Source organism: Melospiza georgiana, chromosome 2, assembly GCF_028018845.1.
Source record: "Melospiza georgiana isolate bMelGeo1 chromosome 2, bMelGeo1.pri, whole genome shotgun sequence".
NCBI lineage: Eukaryota > Metazoa > Chordata > Aves > Passeriformes > Passerellidae > Melospiza > Melospiza georgiana.
The window spans coordinates 18,759,814-18,786,737 of NC_080431.1; the positions used below are offsets into that span (position 1 = coordinate 18,759,814).

General features: G+C 38.5%; 1 protein-coding gene across 4 annotated transcripts; it reads left to right on the forward strand.

The window, feature by feature from the left end:
* On the forward strand, positions 1 to 26,924 carry UPF3A (UPF3A regulator of nonsense mediated mRNA decay). 4 transcript variants are annotated; one of them, XM_058044962.1, is made up of 10 exons: positions 1 to 252; positions 2,471 to 2,577; positions 10,748 to 10,854; positions 12,781 to 12,879; positions 12,966 to 13,076; positions 16,464 to 16,519; positions 16,612 to 16,770; positions 18,591 to 18,745; positions 21,863 to 22,157; positions 25,432 to 25,705. In XM_058044962.1, exons 1-10 carry the CDS (start codon positions 16 to 18, stop codon positions 25,603 to 25,605), a joined length of 1,500 nt encoding a protein of 499 aa, XP_057900945.1. In that variant the 5' UTR covers positions 1 to 15; the 3' UTR covers positions 25,606 to 25,705. The 4 variants fall into 4 exon arrangements, with proteins under 4 accessions (XP_057900945.1, XP_057900941.1, XP_057900943.1 ...); XM_058044958.1 differs by having other exon boundaries at positions 90 to 252; positions 21,863 to 21,937; positions 25,432 to 26,924; XM_058044960.1 differs by having other exon boundaries at positions 90 to 252; positions 21,863 to 22,101; positions 25,432 to 25,597.

The window sequence follows — 26,924 nt, forward strand, 5'->3', positions numbered from 1 at the left end:
GGGCGCGGCGGCTCCATGCGCTCGGAGCGGGAGGCAGGGCAGGGGCTGGGGCTGGGGCTGGGCTCGGGCCGGGACGGCGGCCGCGACTCGCGACCCATGGACGCCCCGCTGCTGCAGGAGTCGCCGCGCCGCGACACGGACGCTCCGCCGAACCCGCCGCTGACGTCCCCGCCGTCCCCACTGCCGCCGCCGCCGCCGCTTCACCCGGCGCCGGGGAAACAGCGGGAGGAGAAGAAAACGGCGCTGAGCAAAGTGAGGGGGCGCGAGGGCGGCGCGGGGCGCGGGGCGGCTCCGGTGGGAGGGAGGGCGGCTGCCGTGAGGGGACGGACCGAGCCCGATCTCGGGAGCTCCGTGTGTTTGTAACGGGAATTTCTTCATCTGCAGAACGAGGGTGTTCGTTCCCTGGAGTATTGGGAGACCCCCAGCGTCAGCGCTGGAACTCGTTTTACCTTTAATTGTGAAGTCAAGGCTGGCTATTGCTGTGGCAAAGCAGCTTCTGTCAAGGGCAAGAGCACATCTTTCTTCTCCGTCTTTGTTCAAGCATTTTTCATGTAATACTTGCAGACCGTAACACGCTGTGCAGGGATGTCACAGAGCCTCTCTGGCTGGAGACGTTCCTGTGACACCTGCTCTAGGTTATCCTGCCTTGGAAGGGGGGTTGGACCAGACATCCCTTCCAACCCTGACAATTCTGTGACTCCTTGTGTACTGTGAGGTTTGGTTTATTCCCGGGGTTTTTTAATTGGAAAACTGAAGAACTGAAAATAAGTATAACTCAGAGCTCAGTAAAGTTAAATTCAGATATTAAAGTACTCAGAAATTAAAATAGGTTGCCTGAAGTTTGATGGCCATTTTACTGCTTTGTGTGCTGGCATCATTCAGCCTGAGGTTTCTGCAGTTTTCTGGCCTTTATTATTGGGCAGTTTAGTTTGGTGTAATGGGTTGACTCTGGGTAGCTGACCTCCAGCCACACAAAGTGCAAGAGTCGCCCTCTTGCACCCCTCCCTCAGCAAGACTCAGGAATAAGGTATGATGGAAAAAACAAAGTGTCATCACAGGAAAAACTGACACAGCTGAGGGCAGACCTCATAGCAGCTTCTTACAGCTTTTTCACAAAGGTAAATGGAGGGGAAGGCACTGATACTTTCTCTCTGGTGGCCAGTGGCAGGATGTGAAGGAATGGCACAAAGCTGTGTCTGGGGAGGTTTAGATTGCATGTAGAAAAAGGTTCTTCACCCAAAGGGTGGTTGGGCACTGGAACAAGCTCCCCAAGAAAACAGTCAGCACTAAGCCTGACACAGTTAAAGAAGCATTTGCCCAATGCTCTCAGGCACACGCTGTGATTCTTGGGGCAGAGCCAGGAGTGGGACTTCAGTGGTCCTTGTCCCTTCTAACTCAGGATACAGTATGGTTCTAACATGGAGAGAATTAATTTACTTAATAGCTAACTAAAAATTAGAGAAGACTGTTAAAAAAAAAAAAGATTGCAACTGAAACACCTTCCCACCTCCCCTCTTCCTTCCCAGGCTCAACCTCCTCTGCCTGGAAGTACTGCAGAAGGATGAGGAATGGGGGTTGCAGACAGGACATAACAGCTCTTCTCTGCTGCTCTGTCTCCCTTAACACTCCTTCCCTCCTCCTGCATGGGGGACCTGACATGGGACACTATGGGGTGCAGTCTTTCATGGAGTGCTGCAGGAGGGTCCCTCCCACATGCTGCAGTTGTTCATGACCTGCTGCAGCATGAGTCTCCTTCAGGAGCTGCAGGCCTTCAGGATCAGCCTGATCCAGTGTGGGCTCCTCTGCACAGGCTGCAGGACCTTCAGGGCATCTCCACTTGCTGTGGCATGGAGTCCCCCATGGGCTGAGGTGGATGTCATCTCCACAGTGGTCCTTCATGGCATGTGGAGGAGCAGTATGCCTCACCATGATCTCCTTCAAGGGACTCTGCTTTGGCACTTGGAGTACCTCCTCCCCTCCTCCTCCTGTTTGTCTGCAGGGCTGTGTCTTACACTTTTTTCACCCCTTACTGCTCTGTCTCACCCATTGCTGTGCTGCCTTTCCCAGAGTCACCACTGACTTGGCTGAAGGGGCTCGGCTGCGCCCTGGGCTGGAGCCATTGGAGCTGCTGCACTCTGCACTGGGCAGCCCCAGCATCCTCTCACAATGTGCCCTGAAAAACCCCTGCAGGAGCAACTGCACAGAGACCTATTACACTCAAATACTGCTGTAACAAGACTTCAAAGCTAGTTTAAATCATTTCTTAGAGATACTGTAAAATTTTTATGTAATCAATACCTATCTTTTAGGTTGATGATTAAATTGCAATGGTTCTCAGGCTGTTCATCAGAATATGTCAATTATTCTACAGTTTCAAAACAATTGCAGGAACTGAGTCAGGGAATTTGGGCCATCTGTTTCTACAGTATTTAGATGAAATATAAATCTCCATTTCTTTTTATATATGCAGGTGGTTATTCGAAGGCTTCCTCCTTGTCTAACCAAGGAGCAACTTGAGGAGCAGCTGCATCCTCTACCTGCCCATGATTATTTTGAGTTTTGCACTGCTGATCCCAGGTGAGGATGAGCTGTTTCTGTAGGTATTCAGGTGCTGAAAACTAATCAAAGTATGTGGGACATTCCAAATCTTGTGTTTTTCTTCTTTTTACTGTTTTTGTTGAGTTACTATTATGGCCTGCCTCAGAAGGTGAGGATAACCCGTTCTTGTTGCTAGATCCCTTGGGGTAAATTAGTGTGAAGTGACACTGAATGATCAGTATTTGTAAATAAACAATGTAGGGTTTATTACAGAACAACTTGGTTGCAAAGGAAAACAGCTATGGAGCTGTTTTTGTGGTTATTATTTATAGTAATACAACATGAAAGTGTTGCAATGTGAAAGTGCAACAACATCACCCAAGGACACAGACAAGGGGAAAGAAAGAGAGAGAGAAAGAAAGAAGGAAGGAAAGAAAAGCACAAAAGAAAGAAAAACAAAGTACAAGAGTGTGAGGATCTCACCACCCATAGGTCCTGCAATAACACTTGGTTGCTGTGCAGTCTTGAATCCAGATCTGGCAGGAGGAGTTGGGGGGAAGTCCCAAGTAAGTGGAGGGAGAAGATGGCAGAACACAGCATCTTTTGGGTCTATATTCACTCTGATGAATATAAATCAGGTGCCTCCTCTGGGGTGGGCAGCTTCATGTAAGAATGTGGATCAGGGGACACCTTCTAAGCCAGCACAGCTGCCCATCCTGCAGTGCATTGAGTCAGTTGTGCCCCATTGTGTCCCATCAGCAGACATGAACCCTCTCAGGTCACACTCAGAGTTCCCTGGCATTTCCCAGGAAGAGGAGAGGGAGCCCCTCATGCCAGTGGTTTGTGCAAGGAAGCACAGCTTAGCATGACACGGGGCACAATCCTGTCCAGGGGATCCAGCTCTTATCTCACTCACAGCCCATCATTCACCCTGTGCCTTATCAGATCAGAGGTTTAGCCATTACACAACTAAAAGTTCACCTACTCCATCTCAACCAAGCACACTGGCATCTCCACAGATGAGGAATATTTTGAGTCCTTGTCTCTGAATAGTTCAGTCTGCTCCTTAAAATATTTCTGAAAGCTGGCTGCATATGCAGGGACAATGGCATTCCTGCTTTTTTCCTTTACACTGGAGATTTTACAGTGTTTTTTTTTTTTGTATGAATAGGCCATAATGTAGTTTGAAACCCTGATGTTTCTTTTAACTTTAATTGATAAACTGTAACAGCCTGCTTAATTGCTGTGAGCAAGATTCAGTCTGGGGCAAACACTGAGAGAATGTTTTTATGAGTTCTGTTTGAGTTTAGTTTCTTCATTTGAGTTTAGTTTCCTTGTTTACCTGCATGGATTTTTATCTGCATACAGATTTTTAAATAATCTGGTTTTATTCATTTTTGTTTCATGCAAAAGTAAAAGAGAAGAAATATTGGCTAATTTAAATTAAATCAGAATTGCTGGTATAGTAGCATCATTTACTCAGCATCACAGTGGTAAAATGCAGTTCTCTTTTGAATAAATCAGTTTCCAGAAGAGAAACAAAACACCATGTATGCTCAATCTTCATGTGTTCTGAAAAACTGATCCATCTTGTCGTATCTTAGTATGTGATGAATCACCCCTTCACTGGCTCAAGATTCTTTCCACTGACTAGAGAGGGATGCTGACCCTTTATTGCTGACCAAATTTTGAAGTTAGGGGTTCTCTCAGCGTCAGTTTCACAATCAAGAAGAAATAAATGTTTATTTTGAGAAATTTTGACCGTTTCTGACCTAGGTAGTTGCACATGAGTGCAGCAACAAAATAGCAGGTGCTTCAGCTTTTCTGTTAAAACTACAAAGGATGTGAGGTGGAGAAGGAGGAGAACTTACTCTGATTGGAAATCTTTGTACCTTACATTGCTCTTCTGACCTTTGTCATCTCTGTTTCCAAGTGGGCCTCTTTAAGGCTTCTGTCCCAGCTGTTCATTCGATAAGAAGGAAATACCAAAGGCAAACCAAAAATTCTCTCGAGAACAGTGTTGGTTTTCACTGTGTTTAGATGCACAAATGCCAGTTAACAGTTAAAAAAATTCCAGTTTTAATTTTCTAGAAGAGTTTGCATAAGAATTTAGGGAGTCAGCCTCTTCAGAAAAGAGAAGGCACTGACTATAGTTGCATATATAAAGTTTCATTTTCTCTCCTATGTGATGAAATTTGGATTACCCACAAGTCTTACTGTTCACTCGTTTAATTGCATCTATGGCAGGTTACCAATGAAAGACACTGTTATTTCTCATGTGCTGTCATTTGTAATGTTATTCTCTTCTGCCTTCATAAATCTAAATTCACTAAAAAAATTCATTTAAGTTTGAATTTTTCAGCATGAAATGTTTTGTGTTCACTCCATTTTTCTTCATCCTGCTTTTCAAAAAATGTGTTTTCGGACAAAAGATGAGTCTATTTGGAATGGGTTTATCTTTACCAGGTTTGTATGGCTACAGCTTCTTTAATCAAACTACACAGCTTATGTGTATTTCACTGCCATTCTGCAGTGCTGGCTTGACTGATGATTTGTTTTTTGACTGGCTCAGGACCACCTTGTCTCTTTTGTCCCCTTTGTTCAAATGCTGACACATACCCACGTATATCTTTTTATGAGTCATCTCTTTACGTTACCCACTGAGGAATATACACTAAACATCCAGAAAGTAGAAGTTTAATCAAGGTTAATCCCCATCTTCTCTTACCCAGCAGACAATACTGAATATAAGGCATTATATTGCAATAATCTGTCATGTTAAGGACAGTTCACAAGATTTCAGCAAACTCTGTGCATGTGTCTTCATGTCATTCCAGCTAACAGGAAAAGCTACAGGACAAGGTTGGCATGTTTTCTGTCTTTCACTGAATAGCTTTTTTCTAGATCCTGTACCATGTGCATAGTGGCAAGCAATCCAGAGAATTCAGTGATAACAAAAACATGTGAAGATGAAAAGAAATGTCGTGTCACCCAATGAGAAGGATTTGAAGAAGCTACTCAGTGAAGAGGATCTGTTGGAAAGGGCCATAGAGATGCTTTGATGCAGAAGCAGACAAGTTTCCTTAAGAGCTGTAACATCTCAGTTTAACCACATCCTGTGTTACTATGTCACAGAAGTTTCTATAAGCTCATTCAGATTTTAGAGCTTTTCAGAAATTCAAACCATGAATGATGAATGTTGGAAATGGGTCAGGAGCAGTTAGACAAATACTTAGACAGATATTTATCTATGAAAACCTATTAAACATAAGTTACAAGTTTGGTATTACAAAGTCCCTAGGCTGCAGATACTTGCAGTTATGAACTGAGTGCAATATTTGTACATTTTCCCCCTTTTAATAAATTTTCTCCTGGCATTCTCTATTAGTTGCTGTTGATAAGGGCACTAGAGAGGTCTAACTGTAGCTGTTTCTACATTTTTATTTCCAAGATAATTCATTCTAGAGGACAAAACAAAGATATACATCTCAACTCCAGTTTCTCTTTTTTTGTGATCTTTATAATACCTTTGTGTTATCTTTAAGTTTACAATGTTGTGTTGTAGGCAAGCTATAAAACTTTTTCAAATTTCATGTGATTAATGTAATTTTCAGTTTTTCAGTTACATCTATTTCAGTAAAATCATTTCAGAAAGTGACTTGTGTTTCATTCCTTTTTCAGATTCATCCGATTCACTGCATTACATTTATTTTCTCTTGCATATTGACATCAAAGTGCAAACAAAACACTGTTTATAGATGATAATAAAGACTCTGCCTTCTTGATAGACTCTTGTGTACTCAGATTTCAAATATTAACTATTTTTTCCAGATGTTCTCTCCTTTCTGTCTGTTAGTAAAGGATTCTGAGCCTATTCTAAAGATTTGTCTAATCACCAGTCAAGTGATTGATCTCTGGCCCTTCAGGGTTTGGGTAATCTCTCTGGACTGGCATTGAGTGCTGAGTGCCAGATATTGTTGATAGTGTTCTGAGGTTATGAAAGGAAAGAAATCTGAACACAAGCCTTGCTTGCATGAAAACAGTTCAAATAGTCAGTGCCATGCCATGTATCACAGAGTGATAAAGCTTTTCCAAAGAGCACTCTTCCTTTTCCCTCCATAACTTCTTCCCAACATTGTGCTCAGGATTATTGTAGCTAAACAGCATTAGCACTGTAGGCTGTAGGTTTGCACCCAGGAACTGCAGCACTGAAGGGGCAGTGCCTTTAGTGCTTCAAGGGAACCTCCACTACTGTGTTCTGGGTGGAATAATTGACAGGTTTGATTGGCACAACTCGGGTGTTTCTGCTTCCTCTGCCAGGCAAACTGCTCATTTATAGCTGTAGAAAGGAAAGACTAAGCTTATTTGAAATTGTGCCAGTTTCACCCATAATGTGAATGACCACAGAAGATGACAAGGATGAAGGCCAGGGGATTTTAGCTTGACATGACAATGAGTTATCAATTACTGTATGAATGGGTGGAAGAGCTGTTTGACTCTCCAAAATTTAGTTGTAGAGCTCTATATATATGTAAGTATATATTTTATAAATGTCCACCATGATTCATGAGTTGATAAGTATTTTACTGAGATGAGATTGCTGGCTTTATAGTTAATATGTTGCTGTTTAGACTGTAAATAACTATTTAAAATTATGTTCCTGTACATCAATCTTTACACAATTGTGTTAAAAGGTACATTGTAGAAGAAGTAAACATTTAGAATGTGTTTGCTATTAAAGTTGCTAGAAAAATAAGGACTTAAAAAGATGATAGACTAAGTGTTACAGAAATAAATGTACCCTGAAAGATTGAATACCCTTGAATGCAGAGCAGAAAAAGAAAAAAGAAACATTGTATTGGAATGAATAAATGTGTGCACTCAGACTCATCTGGGTTATTTCCATAGAGATTGCTCCAAGTGCCAACATGTGCAGTGCGTCTGTCCAAAACATACGTATGGAAAGCAGCATTATAGACAGCAAACATATGGCAAAATGGAACCAGCTCTTGGATGATAAAACTGAATTTCAGATCCTGAATGAAATCTGTAGTGGTAGATACTTGAAAAAAGCAGGAGACACACAGTTCTCTTCTGTATGACTCAGCTGGAAGACAAAATCCTGAAGAGGAAAGAGTATTTTAGCCAGTAACTGCTAAATACTAAGTACAAAAGTCAAGCAAGAGTGTTTCTTCCTAGGAGGGGTTAGCCTCAGAGTGCCTGTAGCCCTGTGAAGCCCTGTGCATTCTTTGCTGCATGACCATGCTGTTGAGTTCTGAATGGATAGGTAAAGACAGTCCAGGGTGGGGAGTAGCTGCTGGAAATCATGTGTGTAAAACGTAGCGTAAAAGTGATATATGCAATCCAGTGCTAAGTATTCCAGATTTGCTAGGTTTAGTTAGCACCCACCTAGAATGTTAATTTTACTCATTTTTTTAGGCACACTGCACACTTTGCTGGGTAAGAAGCCTAAGACAAGGGTTTGAAACACTCATTTGGGGGCATTTTGTGCACTCAGCACTCTGATAGCTAACTCACATGCATATGGGAACCAACTCTTGTGGAAGTGGCCCCATCAGAGAAGTGTTGTCATAGCTCTGTTTCTGCAACCTCCTACCCCAATACATAGCTCCAGTAATGGACAGACAGTGGTGTGTCATTGTGCTGCTATATTGGTTGAGCACATCAATATCCTGCTGTGCTCAACCATGCTTTTACATTGATATATGTTTCTGCTAATGAGTATGAAGTTCTTGAAGATGTTAAAAATGTATACAACAACACCAGATCCCTTACTTGCAAGGTAAATTCTAAATCTGTTTTCCAGAGTCCTGTTTATACAGAGTCAGCTAGTTCTTACTGATGAGTGCTTAATAATCATATCAGTTGTTCCTCCATTTTGAAGATATTCACTCTGTTTAAGGTGAAGGAGCTAGAAAAATATTATGTTGTGTACCAGGCAAAGATTATGTTGCCAAAGAAGGTGAAAGAGATTGCACTGATATACCAGCTGAAGGAAACAAGGAAGGAGCAAGCCTTTGTATTTTCAGTTCTGTTTCACAATGAGTCTAACCATAAGGTTCTAAGTTCCTACAGGAAAAAAAATCCAACTGTATGATGAATCTGCTTGCTGTGCACTGAGGCAGAGAAGTGCCACAGTAATGTAGGAGTGGACCCAAGTAACAGTCTTTAATCTATAGGAACTTTTAGTATTTTACAAAAGCTGAAGATGGAAAGAACAGTGGGTAGCTATTTTAGACTAGGGACTAAAACTCAATTCCTCAATCTCGGGTATAACTGGAATGAAAATAATGTTCCCTCAAGATTTTTATCTGAATAATGTTTAGCACTTCAAGGGTACAATCATATCAGTCTAATGTCAGGCCTTGTTTAATTTAAACCTCAAAGCACATGAAAGATAAGAATAGTGTTGTTGATATGACAGAGAAGGAAGTTTCCTTCTTCATGGGAGTCCCAGTTAAGTGACACTTTTACTGTTGTAGCCATTAGGCAGCACAGAGACATTGCTTCCAGTACAGCTATAGATTGCCACAATAAAATTCCCTCCTTACACATTTTTAAGTACATTTAACTCTGTGTAATTATGAAAAGTGTTAAATTTTGTCTTCTTTAAATTTGATGAGAAGAAATCTGTCTTTTTATATCTGCTTTGCATCATGGTGATAACTCTGCAGCCATGCTATAGCATCTCTCAGCCCTGGCATGCCCTAGCAGTTACCCACTTACCATTTTTGCAGTTACCCACTTAACATTCACACAATGCTGTTCCTATCCTAGAATGTCAAAATATACTGGCTATATATGGATAAAATGGCTCTTCCTCTCTTCCTTGGAAATAGTTCATCTTCTTCAAGCTGTGGAAACACTTCATAGCTGGTATTTACAAAGTAGCTAAATGAAAAAATCCCTCTAGGTTGTTTTGGTTTTTTAGCATTTCTTCTGGCTACAGGATCAAACACAAAATTGGTGGGTGTACAAAACCATTGGTGATTGACAGCACTGCTCTTTATGGTCTCCTCCTAACACTGTAAGTGGAATCCATATGGATGCATATTTTAAAAAGAAAAAAATTACTTGGGAGCAATGTTGCTTTGAGCTGCCACATGCATGGATCCTGTGATCCAATCCATATTTTTGTTCTTTCTCACTCATTGTGAAATCTGATTTTGAAAGAGCTATGGGATTGAAATACAATTGCAGCTCTGTGTATTTATTGTCTCCTGGTGCCAGTGGCGAGTTGGTCTGAAGACAGGCCATAGGTGACAATGGAATTATGAACTATTGGAATTATAGAATTATAGGTATTTTAAAGATATTGGCTTGTGTAGAAACTTGATGTAATATGTAGTCATCATTAAGTCAGTTTAATACAATGACTTATATATAGCAGTTGCAGGAGTTTAAAGATGTACATGCCATGAGTCACAATAACTTAGCTGATGTTTCATCATGGTTGTGGTGTGCCAGCCCTGAGGTTTTTATCAGGCACATTAAATATTTACCCATGGAGTGGGATCTATGCCAATAAATTCTTGAAGACTCAGAATTATTTTAAGTACCCGTTTCTTTTGCTATGTTTTGGATTTTCCCAGCAACTGTTGGTCACAACTAGACATTGCATGTCCATTGATAACACATGGATGTCTGATGGAGTTTGTTTGTGTATAATTCAGTGGATTATATTGCCAACTATTAGGCTTTTTGTTCTCTCTTAAAGGTGGAAATCTATTTAAATACAGTGACAGCCTGGAAGCTGCCACTTCACTGCAGTCTTTTACTTAACCTTTCCTTTTCAGTGATACAAGACTTCTTAGTATGCCCAAGAAGTTCCCCAAAAGCACTGCTGTTATTCATGTCTCTTAAATTGGGAAATATTAAAGTTTTGATCCTGCACAGTTGGAAATGTATGCTCTGCCATTTAGGGGGACAAAATAAACTGGAAATATTTGTGTCAGTTCAAAATAAATTTCACAGTTGCATACAGAACTCTGATGTCCTGTTACTTTTTGTCATATTGTCATATATATATATATATATATATATATCATTAGATGTGTAAATGCAAAGACTGCTTAAGGTAGCAGCTTCTCAGAGAAGATGAGAATTATGATGTGATTCCTCTGGTTTTATGTTTTCCCTAGCCCTGAAAAGAATAATAAGTAACATAAAAAAAAATTTCTTGTTGCAGCCTTTATCCTCATCTCTACTCAAGAGCATACATTAACTTTAGAAATCCTGAGGACATCCTTCTTTTTAGAGATCGCTTTGATGGCTATGTCTTCATTGATAATAAAGGTTGGACTGTTTGTAAGATATTAAATGTGTATGTATACATATACAGTTTAGAGCATCAATTTGCTTTCTTTTTCCTAGTTATGCCATTATTTCATCACTAAGCAGTTAATTACATAAAATATGTTAACATTTATCACTTAAAATACAATAAAGTGCAAAATATATTTGTCCATGCAGTTTTGCTTGTCTATGTGGTGTGCATGCTTTATGCGCATTCTTATACTTTAGGCAATGCACTGTCAAGACCATATTAAGAAAATTACCTTATGCAAACCTCACAATTCATTACAACAGTAAGTGAACACATTGTGAGCTCAGATTTTTACATCTTCAGCATTTCTGAGCTAAAGTTCTGCCACTTACTTCTGTTTGGAAAAAGCAAGAAGAAACCTTCAACATTTTGGTTGCTCACTTTTAAGACGTGTAGAGGTTGAATTTTTAGGGCCTTTGCAGACATCTTGAGTTGAGTTCTGAGAACATGAATGGCAAAATTGATTGCCAGTTTTAAAATGTTCAGTCTGCAAATGTTTGCCCAACAGTAAAAAATAGTCTGTAATGTTGATAAATCCAGATTGTCTACAGGAGTATGAAACTGCCATCAATAAGAAGGGGTTTAGCAGAACTTTAGCAGTTCCTTGCCTCATTCAGGCATACCTTCTGTAAAAAGTTGCATAGGTTATGTAAAATAGACATAGATTTGTGGCTCTCTTGTACAAACATTTTTCTATTCTGTATACTCAGTGTTGCAGAGATCCTGTGAAAAGTAGCCCTGCCCACTCTTTCTAGAAACTGATCTCTAAAGAAGCTGTCAAACCAATTAATTCCTCTTCAGCATTTCCTACCTGTGATGTTTTATTTCTTTCTAATATCCCTCAGATTTAGATGGTTTGTGTAGAGATGAAGAACAAAACATTCCTAGCAGTGTGCATTTCCCAGATTTAAAATTCTGAGTGTTTTAAAATTTAAAACTAGAAAGAAGTTTTTTTAATGACTCTGCTAAGACTTTGCCTAAATTCAGCACATTTTTCAGTATTGTCCTGGACTGAAGCCAGAATACTCTGCAAAACTAAGCTTGGACACAGTTGGCTGGTTTGACATGATTGCTTGTACAATTAAAGAGCACAAGGTTTAATCAGAAGTGCTCTCTGGTGAGGCTTGAGGCAGCATTGCATTTTGAGGCTAAAACTGAAACAAGGATTAGCAGGTTCAATAAGGTTAACAAATGTTCTTGCAGACTGAAGACAAGTTTTCCTTGGACTTGAGCAAAGTGTAATCTTGAACCTGCTACAGGTGGAAACCAATGCAATTCAAACCCCACACACAGTTCTGACTCCAGGCCACAGAAGAAGCCAACCCAAAGCAAAGAATCCCTGCCCTGCCAGTAAAAACACAGGCAGGAGTTGCACAGTCCATCATAAACAGAGAAGTTACACACAATTCTGTGTGCTGAGTTTTACAGTTGTGGTTCTGAAAGGAGATGCTTTGTTGTTTTATTGCATATTACCTGGCATTTATTTAATTTTTAGGCAACAAAGCCTTAGAAAAGCAACTCAACAGTTGCAGATTAATTTCCCAATAATACTTAATCATTTGTCAGACTGAGATTTTGTGATAGATTTTTCTAACCAATTTCTGTGTATAATTAAAAGGAAGCTATAAATAATATTGCCAAAGATTTATTATTTTGCAACTGTATTCGTCCTCATTTTTAGTCTTGTCAGCATATCCAAATAAAAGATCTTTTTAAAAAATTTTGAATACCTCTTCATGTAACTTTTCATTAGAAGTTTAGGAGTGAGTTACAGAAACATTTATGTTTGTTTTCACGTAAGACTTCCCAACATGTGTTCAAAAGTTTGGAAGATCTTACTTGAAGGTAGGGAATGTTTCTCCCCCTCAAAAAATTAAGGATTGATTTCTTTTAAGGTTTGGAATATCCTGCAGTGGTTGAATTTGCTCCATTTCAGAAGATTTCAAAAAAGAAGCTGAAGAAGAAAGATGCCAAAGCTGGGAGCATTGAAGATGGTAAGCATCTTTTCTTGACATCACAGTGGAAAATTTCTGTTAAGTATTGCAAAGTATTAATACAATTCAAAAATTTTTCTTCACAGATCCAGAATATAGGAAATTTTTAGAGAATTATTGTGCTGATGAAGACAAGATCTGTGCCAATCCTGAGATTCTTTTGGGAGAGATTGAGGCCAAAACAAGGGAACTCATTGGTCTGTTTTCTTGATTTTTTCTTATTCCTGAGAATATTCAATATCTTATTTTTTATCTTTATTATACTACCTGCAAGAGCTGACCTGTTCAGTGTAACAGATTTATAGTACCAGTTAAATATTTGTTTTCCAGGCAAGTAGTAGCAGTAAACCCTAAAGTCTCTATGCATGAAATCATTTGGTTTCACTTCAACTTTTGCGTGCACACGCTGTGGCTTCAGAAATAGGCCCTTGGTAATTCTGAATACTTACAGATGTATTAGTAGATAAAGGATTTATTTTAACAATACAAGATAGCTGAATGCTTAACCACTGATCCCTGATATTAGCTGCTTTTATTAAGAAACATGAAATCTCTCTCTGTTCTCATGGTCAAGATTCTGGAAAAGCTTTGAAAGTAAGGCAACACGTTGTTTTCTGTGTGCATGCAGCATGGCTTCCACAGTCCTGGGGGGAATTTTAAATAAGGTGAGCACTAAAATCTTCAGTGCTAGTATGCAGTTTTCAGGATGGCATGGAATTTTGGTGTTTCTTCAAGTGATAACATGCAGAACAGTTAGTCCTTCCCTACGTGTGACAATTGAGTAAGAAAACAAAATTGACCTTTGCTGTTATTTCTTTACAGTGAAAAAGTGGCCACCTCTTTTGATTAGAATCATAGAATCATTTAGGTTGGAAACTTGCTGTTCAAGAACATCGAGTACAACCATTAACTCAACAGTGCCAAGTCCACCACTAAACCATGCCCCTAAATGCCACAACTGCACATCTTTTAAGTACCTCCAGGGACAGCAACTCCATTTCCCTGGGCAGCCTGTTCCAGTGCTTGACAGTCTTCTGTGAATAAATTTTTCTTAGTATCCAGTATAAACCTGCTCAGTTACATCTTGAGGCCATTTCCCCTTTCCTGTCACTTGTTACTGCTGTTTGAGAGTTAACTGGAGAGATTTGGAACTCTAATAATTTAGATGAAATGGAAATGGACATTTAGATAACTCTGTTATCAATAAAACTTGTTTGTTGCTGTTTTAAATAGGGAAGTCACCCAATAATTTTTATTTACCCCAAATTCTCCATGGTTCTCTGGTTGACAGCAGAGTAAAGGCAGTAAAAAGTTTTTAATAAGTTTGCATTTTGCAAAAAGTTTATGGTTTCAAGAAGATTTATTAACTTAAAAATATTCCATCAGGGAAGATGATTAATCTTGAGAGTTGCAGATTTCTGAGTAACAATATTAACTGAAGGCAGCTTTAAGACTTTTAATGTTTCATTTCTGTTAAATCAGAGGAAATCAAACTAGTTTATTTTTCCTGCCATTCAAAGCTGTGGCCATTGCTATCAATACAAAACTAAAAATTTCTTCAGCAGTTAGCATGTTTATAGCAAGATTATGTAAGGGTCTAGCTGTGTGTGTCCAGTTTCAAAGGTGTTACTCCTACTGATGTCCATGAAGGATGTGCTCAAGACTTTGGTGGCAGAATTGAGCCTCACATGCTCAGAATTTCTCCACATAAATTTACTGCAAACCAACATGTTTTATGCATCATGCCAGATGCATTGGCTAATGAGTTTCCATGTGACAGAGAGATATGAAAGAGATTTTCTCTGTAGCAAAATGAAGATAAGCAATTTTTCTGGTTTTAGACAGCAAGATAAAATGTAAAGTTTTGCTGACACAGCTCTTCATTTAGTAATTTATTTTCTTTTAAAGATTCTTAGACATTTTAAGAAAATGCTCTTAGGTTTGTATTTGCAGTAAGGCCCAAAAATAAGTTGGGTAAGATTCAAGTTTGATAAACATTTTTTCCCCTTCCTCCTTTGGTAGTACTCATCACACTGCTTCTCTCCCTTGAACTTCAAGTTACAATTTCCCATTAAACCTCTTGCACTACAGTCTTAGTCATGACTAGGGTCAAGTTCTGAATGCTCAGTGCAGCTTATCCTTTCCCCAGACCTTCCAGTTACAATTTGTGATCTCTTTCAGCATGTAAAGGTACCCAGAGGCAGCCACTGCTCAGGCAGGGGAACTTAAGGAGCAGGAGAGAGCGGAATCAACTCAGATCTGAGGGACTGGGAGGCTGCTCTAAAACTTATCAAAAATGCTAGACAGGTGTGGAGGATGGGGAGGCATGGAAAATCTAGGAATAGAAGAAGGAAAATATCAAATCAACAATCTTTATTGGTTGTTGATTCCTGCCATTGATATTTGTTAAAAAGAAACAGTGAATCCTACCAGCCTTCCCGTTCATAACTGTGTGACAAAATTTTGTTATTAATGAATGGGTTGTCCCCAGCATAATCCAATTTTCAATGCAAAAACATTTAAATTTGGGATATTAATTGTTTCTAGATTTTGGCCATGTCATTTCAAATTTGTTGAAGACTTATTCTAATTCATTTTTTTCTTTCTTTTCTTTCAAATTTTGTCATGCATTTCAATAGGGAATGTTTTTCTGTGGTTTGAGGGAGAATCCACTATGTAACTGTAGAGCAATTTCAAGTAGTAAACATTTTCTATTCTGGGGTATCTAAAACTGACAAAATTTGTTGTAACTACTCACAGCTGTAAGTACAGGCTGAATTGAAGTCTGAATTCAGTACTGACAGTCGTGAATAAAGAATTTGATAAGGAACATGATAAAGAATTTTTTTCTTCAAGTTTCTATAGAATTTGGGGATGGTTCAGGCAGGTGACTTGATTTCAGAGCGTGGAGACAGCTCTGTAATAAAAGAATGGCTATGTGATCCAGATGAGGATGAGATGAGACCTTTTATTAGCAATTTTGGAAGCCAGAGTTTTATTGGATGTGCTAATACTTTGCTATGTAACCTATGACAAACTGCTTATCTGTTATTCCTCCTGTTTTCTCACGGAAAGGTGAATACTAAATGTCAGGTAAATGAAAATGTTACATGAGACTGAAAATGTTTCCTTCATGATGTACTTTGAAAACTGGGATTGAAAAGGGCTATGTGAGATTACAGTAATGTGGGCTGTATATGAACAACAATATAGCTAGGTTTTGATGTACAAAAGTAAAAAGTAGGAATAGATTATGAACACGTTTCTTTCTTTTTTTGGTGAAATAACCATTCAGTGAGCAAGAGAGAAAAGCCATTCTCTTGAACTGAAAGGATATGATATTTAATTAAATATCAAATAATTGTGCAGCATATTCCTGTTGCTTCTAATGCTAACAATAAAAAAGCAATTAAGTATTTCTAAAGCAGAATGATGGGAATGCTTTCAAAAATACAGGAAACAGATAAGTTTATCAATGACAGCTCCCTTTCAGATAAAGCTAGAAAAAGGGGGTTAATACTAAAGTAAAAAAATGAGTACATTTTAGGAGTTGAACACTATATCACAAATTTTTTGTGTTTTAGCTAGAAGAACAACACCCCTTTTGGAATATATTAAAAATAGAAAATTAGAAAAGCAGGTACGTTCAGACTTTTGCCTGAAGTTCCACATTTATGTTTCATATGGTTTTCTGTTGGACAATTTACAATTAATCACTATTGAACTCTTCAGAGAATTCGAGAAGAGAAAAGAGAAGAACGGAGGCGGAGAGAATTGGAGAAGAAGCGTTTGCGGGAGGAAGAGAAAAGGAAGCGCAGAGAAGAAGAAAGACGTAAAAGAAAAGAAGTGGAGAAGCAAAAGAAGATTTCTGAAAAAGAAATAAGGATCAAGGTAACTGAGATCAATGAAAAAAATTATTCTTCTTTTGAAGTTATCCAGAAGTTCTTTGGTATCTCAATGTTTATTTAGTGTACAACAGCACAGTGTGGAAACACCAAGCCAGTTTTGACTGGAAGGGAAAATAATATAGGGCTTTGACAAAGTGTTGTTTGAAAGTGTGACATGGCCTTACCTACCATGGTGTGCTGGTGCAGTTAGGGCAGGTAACTCAGACATCTTCATACAATTCTGCAGCATTCCATGCCAGTATTACCTGACAGAACCAAACTGTTCTGTGCCAGCCTGTCAGAAGATTATTGTGGGTTTGATCCCCTTGTGGGCCATTCACTTCAGAGTTGGACTTCATGATCCTTGTGGATCTCTTCTAACTCAGAATATTCTGTGTTTCTGTGAAACATAGCTTTAACACTTTCAGTCATGCAAATCTTCATTTGGCCATGTATGCAGAGACGCATATTTATGGTCAGAACTGATGTATTTTAATTGTATGCTAATTTTGAGTTGCACTGCCTTTCAGCAATCTGAACAGATTTTAATGACATCACTTAGGAGGGTGTATCTTGAGCTAAGAAGTCAGGCCATATAAAACCATCTTATTTCTGCAAGATGACATAGATAAAACTGTTCATCTGAACCACATTTTTTGTTATTGGAAAGACCTTATAGGCTGTTTTGAAGAGGAAATTTGGTATAAGAATCTGTAGCATAAAGCAAGAGCTTGACTCAAATTTAGTGGTGGTGAGAAGCCACAGAACTGGCATCTTTCCTCATTTGTTCTTGGAAAACAGTTTTCTTCACCTAAAAGAACAAAAATACTAAATTCTGAAGCTGAATTACATGTTTTTCATATCTGGGCATTAAAAAAAAATACTCCAGAAGTTCATAGGAAAAGGGACTTAATCCTTAAAATATATTACCTAAAAATGCTTGTCCATAAAGCCCCAGTATTCATTACATATCTGTACCTGAAAGCTATTTCTGTCTCTGAAAGTAAAGGAAAACATTATCTGAGAGAAACCTTATAGAAGTTTCAAATATTTGAGAAGATTAATCTGTGCTCATTTCAGAAACAAAATGGTGGAATAGAAAGGCTGAGGTGTTCTGCCTAGAATTGATATTAGGGTAATAATTTGAGACAGTTGGTCCTTCTATAAAGATTATGCCTGTAATACTGTACTCTGCTGAAACCCTGTATGGGTTGCTATGAAAGGAACAGACTTCTTGAAAATCCTAATCTTCAAGGTGAAACTGCAATGACTTCTCTTCTGCTAATATCTCAAGTTTTTCCCTGTCTGTATTTGTGTCAGGATGTACTAAGCACCTACTTCTACATGCCTGTCTATCTCAATTCATGTGACAGACGTTTTATATAATATTTCAAGGAGTGAAGTATTAATCCTGCTCTCTTTGTAGTATTGTAGAGGTTCTGCTTCTTATTTTATGGGCAATGACATTGAGCTCTGTTACATGATTTCTAAGAAACCATAGACCATAATAATGTCTTTATGTTTATAACTCAGGAGAGAAGAGTAGGTAAGTGCTCTGAGAAGAATAGGTAAGTGCTTTCTCCAGTATTCTCCATGTATTTGAAAGTGTGCAGTTGAATGCCTAATAATGACTGTCACTCCTTAGCAAATGTAAACCACCCTTTTAAAATAACCTTAAATTTCATGCTTTGTAAAATATATTCCTAGCATGTAAATAAGGTATCTCCAATCTTAGCAAGTTACTGATATATTTAGTACTTATTAAAATGCCTGTACAATAGAGGAGAATAATTTTGCACCACAATATAAACAAATATCTCTTAGCTTCTCAAGAAGCCTGAAAAAGGAGATGAACTGGCCAGTGAAAAGCACAAAGGTGAAGAAGCTGACATTGAGGAAAATAAATGGGATAAATCACCTGGATCTGGGAGTATAAAATCCAAATCTTTGGAGAGTTCACTAAAAGAAATCAAGGAAAAGTAAGTAATATTTACCTTTTAGTCTTTAATTTAGATCTTAAATGCTTTCATCACAAGGCTTAAATATAAGTGGTATATAAGTGGTACACTGACAAGATGTTCTGTCACCAAAGAACCAATTTCATTCTGTGTGTGAACAAATCTCTTCCTATTGTTTTGGTAAAAGGTGTTTTGTAACAGTTTACTGACCTGGTGGTAGTACTAGTGGATGCAATTTGTTATTGGTGAAATGCTATGAAATCCCTGATTGGAAGGATTTCTGCATGAAATCTCAAGTCATTCAAGTCATTTTTGTTGTTATTTCACCTGTTCCCCATCAAGAGCTCAGGTAAGGCTCTCCTTCCATTACTCATGTTGAAGACTAAATTGTCCACAATGCCGTACTTTTCCTTCACATGTGGGTTGGCTGCAATAAACATATAAATGTTTAGGTGAGTGGGACAATGGCAAAAATCGTGAAGGTGTGAATGAAAGCCTTATGATAGATACATGCAGTAGGCTGTCTCTATCTCCTGCTGCCTTTTGTGTTACATTTGCAATGGTAAGAACAAAAGGCATAGCTCTGTTCTATTACAGCTGTAGCCTGGAAATTACTCATCTTACAAGTGTTTTCAGCAGTTGGTTCTCTTTCTTGTCCTTTGGCACATGAGTCCCATCGCAAGCAGGATCTACCCATAAGACATGCAAGATAAATAATGAAGAAAGACATGTATGTTCTGAATGTTCCTGAAAAACTCCATGTCCTGAAACTCCAAAATTGAAAATATTCAGCAACTTCTTTATTGATGGTCTTCAAGAAAGGCAGCAGAACAGGCTCAGCAGAAACACTTGCAGGGGCAAATCAGTTGTCTGCTGCTCATAGATTCTTTCAGGTTGGAATGAACCTTTAAGATCATTGAGTCCAACTGTTAACCCAGCACTGCCAAACTGCCATTATAAACTGTGTCCTTAAGTGCCATGTCTACATGTCTTTTAAATACCTCCAGGGATGCTGACCCCACTACTTCCCTGGCTTTTTATGGATTAAACTTTTGGTGGTGCCATGTAACATTGTTTGCTATTGATCCTGTAAGTTTAATAAGACATTCATGTAGATTTTGCTCATGTAAAACGGAATCTGTTTGGCTGCACCGGTACATTAAGCATTACCTTGTCATTACCTTGTGTTTCCAAGTGCTGATTTTATCTTGATTTTTAGTGGGTAAGTAGCAAGCTATGAGATATTTCAGCTGGACTGAGATTTAAAAACTACTTTGTCACTGACTCAGAAACTGGTAATAAGCTATAACTGCCAGCTCTACCTGCAGGAGACTGAATTGCCTGTTTGAAACCATGTCAAAGGCTTGGTAGAAAAAGCTTCCTACCACAAATCAAAATCTCAGTAGGTGCATAAGTTACGTGGTCAAATGTGAATTTGAAACTGCATCAAACAGAAGCGTGCTTCCATTCCCTTTACTTCTATTCATTTCTGCTTTCTCTGACTGTGTAACTTTGTCTTCTGCCTATACTCTGAAATTGCTTACCCTGCCATTTCCACTCTTGCCTGCCTGTTCACTGTGATTGAATTTTAGGAATCTACTTTGACCACTCTTGGAACAGAAGTTTGTATCCCTGTCTCCTGCCTGCCTTCAGACACAGCACTTCCTCCCCAACAGTAACAGACAAGGGAACAGACAAGTATCAGGCAATACTGCAGCCACAAATTGAGAGAGTCTTTCTGGCTTTTTGGAAGGTCTTGCCCTGAGCCTTGCTAGGACTTGGAGTTAGCTTCTGGAATAGCATATTAAACATGAAGCAAAGCAATTTCTAGCCACATACCCCTTTAGTTAACATGTATTTTATGTAAATGTATCCATGCTACAGGTACAGGGTCAGTGTAACCGTGGTTGGTTCAGGTGTCTGTGACAGCTGGGATGTTGCTTCCACTTGGTGAATGTGTTATGCTGATACAAACTCAGTCTTGTGAAATGCTGAATAACTTAGCCTCTCATTCAGGTTCTGCTCTGACTTTCAGCTCTTCCTGAGATGGGGACCCTCTTTTGGCAGCCCCACCTAATGCCCAAGTTGGCATTGACAGATGCTACCAATTTTCACATTTCTGTTATATGAAAAAGAAAAGTTTACATATAGATACACGTTTATTTGTCTTAAATAATTGTGAATGAGAAGCATATCACTATTTGACCACCACACCATTGAAAAATCTCATTCCTCTCTGATTCTATCTGCAGTTTCCCAAAATATGAAGAGACTATCAAAAGTAACTTGCTGTTTCAATTTTAAGTATTTATACATATGTAATGAAAAGAAACTGCCTGTATTTGTTCCTTTTGAAGTTCAATCTATTTTGTAATCTTTCTTCATTATTTGCAGTCTGGTCGTGTAAGAGAAACACCCATTTGCTAAACTGAAGCAATGAAGTGAATAGAGCTGAGAATTTTATCAGACAGGCAGCAAAATATTGCCAATAGTCTTTATATTATAAACAATTTACAGCATAGCAGAAATTACATATCATGTTGTGGTAAGGTAATGGTCTTTGCTGAAATAAAATTGCAAAGGCAGGCTAGATTGTTTGGAGACACGATAAACAAAAGCCTGGAACAGAAGTATTTATTTTCACAAATGTCTTCTGCAAGTTATGATATCAGTAAATGATTTTTGTTATGCAGAGACATAACATTTACAAGTTCATACATGATACCTGCATAATTCCTTCAGATCCTGAATGTTCCTGTTCAAGGGAATACATCCATGCTTGACTCACCTCAACGCCAGGCTACAAGAGCTAATAGTGCAGCATGTGTTTATATGAAGGGTATTGGGGAGCTATTAATAGGATTTCAAAGAGGGATAGAAGGTGAAGCATGGGCCTTCCACAACAGTTGCACAAAAGCTTAGTAAAGCTTTGTCTGCAATTATCAACCAAATGCGTGGGTGGACATACATGGGAGAGACATTCAGCATTTAACCCTTTGTAATGAGAAGAAAACAACCTTGATATATAATTTATCTACACACTCCTAAAGTCAAAGGAAGGCTTTGACTTTTGTCTTTCTGTAGCTCCTTTTTACTGTTAACTGCTTGGATTTTCTTTCTCTTCATACATACTCATAGGTCACAAAATGATAGTGACAAAGAGCAAAGAGATTTGGAGAGAAGATTTCGAGAAAAAGAACCTGAAAGACAAAGGTATCGATTGGATGATGGCAGAAAGCATAGAACTCACTATGAGTTTGACAAGTTTATGAGAAGGAATGAAGAAGAGCTGAAATGGGGGAAAGGATACAACCAAGACAGAGGAAAGAAAGGGAACTACAACTACAGCTTCACTGTGGAGGCAGTAGACAAACTGGGTAAAGAGGACAAGTGTGATGACATGGCATCCAAAAAGGAGCGCATAAGAAATAAGGTTCTTTTATTAATTTAGGATAATATTTCATTAGTTAATATGGTTCAAGATCACAGGTTTTAAATTCTGCAAATTCAGCATAAAGATGCTTTTTCAAAAGAATTCTTTATCTCATTTTCAGTAAAACTCAGATTCCTTTCTGGGTTGTTGTCAAAGGACAACAGCAGTTAAAATAATTTAAGGTTACAGGCTCATTCATATTCACAATACATAGAAGACTTTCTATCTTCATTTCAACCCTGTCATTTGAAGAATACTATTCTTGGAAGCCTTACATTTTATAAGTATATTAAAAATCGTTACACTTCTGATCTGTAATGAAATTTAAAAACTGTGGCATGTTAGTCTTTTAAAAACGTACTTCCATTACTCTCATAAAATAATTATATTATGGATTTGCCAGGCATTGCTTGGCAGAGCAACAATAAGGACTTAAATGAATAGCTAATTCAGAGAGCGTGAATGTATGGATTCTTCAGTATTACATACCTGCCAGTATGAAAAGGCTGTCATTTCATCAGGATAAATTTAACCCCATAGCTGTTGTCAGGGAAAGAGCAGAGAGCAGATGCAAAATCAGTGTGAGCAGAGCCTGTCTCATAGTGTGTAGAGCTGTCCCCTATTATCCCCCAGAGATGTGGGTATTGTTTTTCTCAGGCTGGCTGATTTCACAGATGTGCCAGAGTCTTTTCAGGATGTGGCTCTCCTTGTCAGCCCCTTTCTCTCTCTCTCTCTTGATCCTAGATTTTCCACAAAAGATGACCAAAACACTGTTAGCATAGAAATATCTTCTGCATATGAAACTCTTCTTTCAAAGCAAGTGATTGATCTGTACTGTGGGCTAAGGCTGACAAGAGTAAACCGGTCACATGCAGAGTGAGTCTGCATGGAGTGTGCGGGGAACAAGTTCAAGTGGACTCACTGTGCATGTCAAGGAAGTCATCTTGTGCCAACACAGAAAGCCTGGTGTGCCCTGAGGTTTTTTTATGCAGAGATCAGGTGGGCAGGATTGCTGAGATTTATCTGCATTTACACATTAGCCATTTCCTCATCAGTAGCTCTACATTTCTCTGTAGAATAGTCAGAAAAATAGCTAGTTCATGTTGCTATTATAATGCAAGAGTTCAATGTCATTACATTGCAAGGGTTCCATATTGCTAGAGTTTTGTACCTCCTTGATGTTTCCTGTAGGCCACTCCTCCAGGCACTGACTCTTCCTTATCTCCACAGCAGCCAACTGACTCCCGTCCCCTCAACCACCCAACCCACTCTAACACTCTTCTGATTGGCTACAGCTGCAGCCTGTTAACATCAGGCCTGCTCGTAAGCCTTAATAATTGGCTCAGCTGCAACTCTTTAGGGGGTAAGATTATTTTCTATCCTACCTTTATTTATTTATGTTCTATCCCCCTACAAGTTCAGAGACAGGAATATGGGAGTTTTGTTTCTTTTCTCATTCTTGCCATGCTCTTCTTGAAATCTGTCAAAATAATCTCCAGCCTTGGAACTGGATGGTGGGTGCTGGGGGCCTTTTGACAAGTGTTAAGAAGCTGCCTGCTTTTTATTTCTTTGCATCACACTTCTGGTACCTTGTTGAGTCCCTGGATTAGTCCACACTTAGGACTAAAATACTGGATTTTTTTCCCTAAAAAAATAAGCACTATCAGTAAGGTATGTTGCAGAGTGGTGATTTTTTTCCTTAGAGTATTTATCACACAGCTGATTAGGGGCTCGGTTTTACAACTTAGGTATGGCATTGACAATGCCAACACAAATTTTTAGTCAGAGATGGAACTACTTTCTGAAGTTCATAGGAATTAATTAGAAAATGAGAAATTTCCAGTGTAAGTAATGTGATAGCTTTTATACAAACCACAGGCTAGAGAGGCTGTGGTAGGAAAAGTCATTTGGACCCTTTATCTTAAACTTTCTAAAGGGCACTGCTGGGGGATCTACTTTATGCAGCTGTTTGGGATCTAGAAAGGTGTGTTATGCATTTCATACCACACTGCAGAGCACTAACTTGTCATAAGGCTCCATAGTGAATCTTGACATCTGGTCTAAAGAAAAGGAGAAAAAAAGTGGCTAAAAAAAAGCCAGGTGGATCAAAAACGATGAAAGTAAAAGAAAAGAAAAGGGGAAATGCATCTTGGGAATAAGAAAAAAGAATGAAAGAACAAAAATCAATCATTACTTAGAAGTTACTTATTATTACTTATTATATTACTTATTTCATGATGAAGGCAATTGAAAATTGGTATAGTTTGATGTAGGACAGTTTCAGTGCTCTGCCACTGTCTTTAAGTAGGCTGCTGGCTGTTTACTGAACTTAATGCAAGACTGCTTGGGTATTGGTGAGCTTTTGGTTGCTTCATAACATTATGTGAAAGTAAAAAAAACCCTTTCCTTACCAGGAAAAGACTTCTTAGGCAGAGTTTCTAACTGGTGTGTTTTACTAATGAAATTTCAAAAATAAAGAGTGCTCTGAATAGCATCACCATTTTCAGGTTTGAGGCGTCTTTTCCATGTAAATTGGTTCCTTCTTCCATTTTCTCAGAATCAGAGCATGTTTATGATTGGGTCACTCACAGAGCCTGCACATGCACAAATTGTACTTACTTTGTTTATTATCAGTACATAAATTCCCCTGCTCTCATACTCAGGATGGAAGGCAAGATGAAGTGGAGCAAAAACGGTGCCATTTCATTCTGATGTGTATAATTGAAATGTGCATTGCATGTTTAAATTCTGGTAAGGATTGGGTAATGATTGATGATCAGTTGAGGATAATTTTCTAGCTGCTACCTGCTGAGCTGTTCTCTGGTCTGTCTTGGATTTTTATGCTTATATGTAATGTGTGACATTTCATCTGCAGAGTTGCAAGTGCACAGGCTATTGTTCTTCTCAGTTGATGTTAGTGAAGGTAGCAACATTTCTTTTGTTTTCCCTGTAAATAACATGTTTGATAATTGTCTGCAGTATTTCTCCATGTTTATGTCAAATGTATCATAGGATCTTTAATTTTTGCAGCATTTTTCATTTTTTCAAAACGTTTGGCTCCCAAGAATAGTGTTATAAACCACACATACTGAATACTAGATGCTGAATACCCAGTCAATTTTCATTACATGCCATTTTTTTCCTGGTTCTTATAAAATGTAAAGTAACTTAACACAAAATCTACTTTCTTCATAAAGATTCAAAACTTTAAAATTCCACATATGTGTCCCACCTGGGTTTCTCAGAGCATTAACCATGATCTCCTTCCTTCTAGGATCGTCCAGCCATGCAGTTGTACCAGCCAGGAGCTCGCATCCGAACACATACGGGACCTACAAGTAAAACCTATGACTGCAGTGGGAAACCCTTTGAAGATGCTCTTGATAAAAAGTATGAGGCAGATAATTCAGCTGGAGCTAGTTCTGAAAAGACTGAAGAAACAGAATAAAACAGTCTGGGGGAAAAGTCTTGTGAAAAGGAATGAATTTCAGATTCAGCATCATCACAAAAATCCATTTGGCTGTTTCAGAACTCCACAGGCAATTGCATCAACAAAATAATAGCTCTGCCTCTTACTTTCTGTAAAATAAAGGGAAGAGTGACTGGAGATATGTAAAATATCTTACAGCAAAGGAGTATTGTTACTTTTTTGCAAAAAGCAGCTCAAGCACTCTTTGCCTAATTTAAAAGCAGTTAAAATATTTTATTAGATTTACCTTGAAACAAAAGGCCCTCTAACAATTTTGAGGGAGTATTTATATATGACTTTAGAGGAGCTATGTCAGCTTCTTGAGTCTAAAGAAATGAAATGTAAATTTGCATCAGTTTGAAATCTGAGGCACTTTACATGTATTTGGTGCATGACATGAGAGTCCACAGGACCCCTTCCTGCAAATGGCAGGGGTGGGGGCTGCTGCAGGGTGTTGCAGATGAACTCAGTGGGATCAGCCCTGGGATGAAGCTCTGGAGCCAGTGGTGTTTGCAGGATGAGGCCCACAGTTTGCACAGTTGTGAGGAATGTCCAGTGGTATCTGTACCTCATGGTGTTTACATTGGTTTTCAATTAACTGTAGTGTCAGATAAGTGTTAGTAAAGCTACAAGTATGTTGTTGGAGAGTTTGTCTTTTTCTGAGCCACTTTTGCCTTTTATGTTTTAATAGATTCCTTGTGCTTAAACCAGAAGACAGCTAATGCAAGCATCAGCATTAACAATAAATCTGGTTTTAATTATTTAGCTGTTTTTTATCGTTCTGACACTTGACTTTTGGACAAAAAAAGTGGTTGTACAGTGATGACTTTTTATATGCTAATGTTTCATATATAAGTTGCAGTAACAGGATCTGGAAAATGTAAAATACATGAGCATTCTGCAGTTTTGTTTGTTAAAAAATTAAACACACATGAATGTCAATTGCAAACTGCCATTTTGTAAGATCCAGGCCAAATTCTGCCCTCTAGGACAGGCACATATACATGTGTGTGTGTGTGGGGGTGTGTGTGTCTTCTGTTGGTTTCAATGATAGATGTGTGTTTATGAAAGGGCAGGATACGTTCATTTATCTTTCATGGCTGAAAATTTCTCAGCTGTCTAAAACTGAGACCTGCTTTGTCATTGAAGTTAAATAGTAAGATATTATTTTTACATTCTCTCTGAACATTTTATTATTGAGCATAACATCTAATTGTCCTAGACTGAAAATTATTTATTGTATTTTACCAGATATTAAGCATTAAATCGAATAAAAGCAAAAAAGATTTTGACTATGA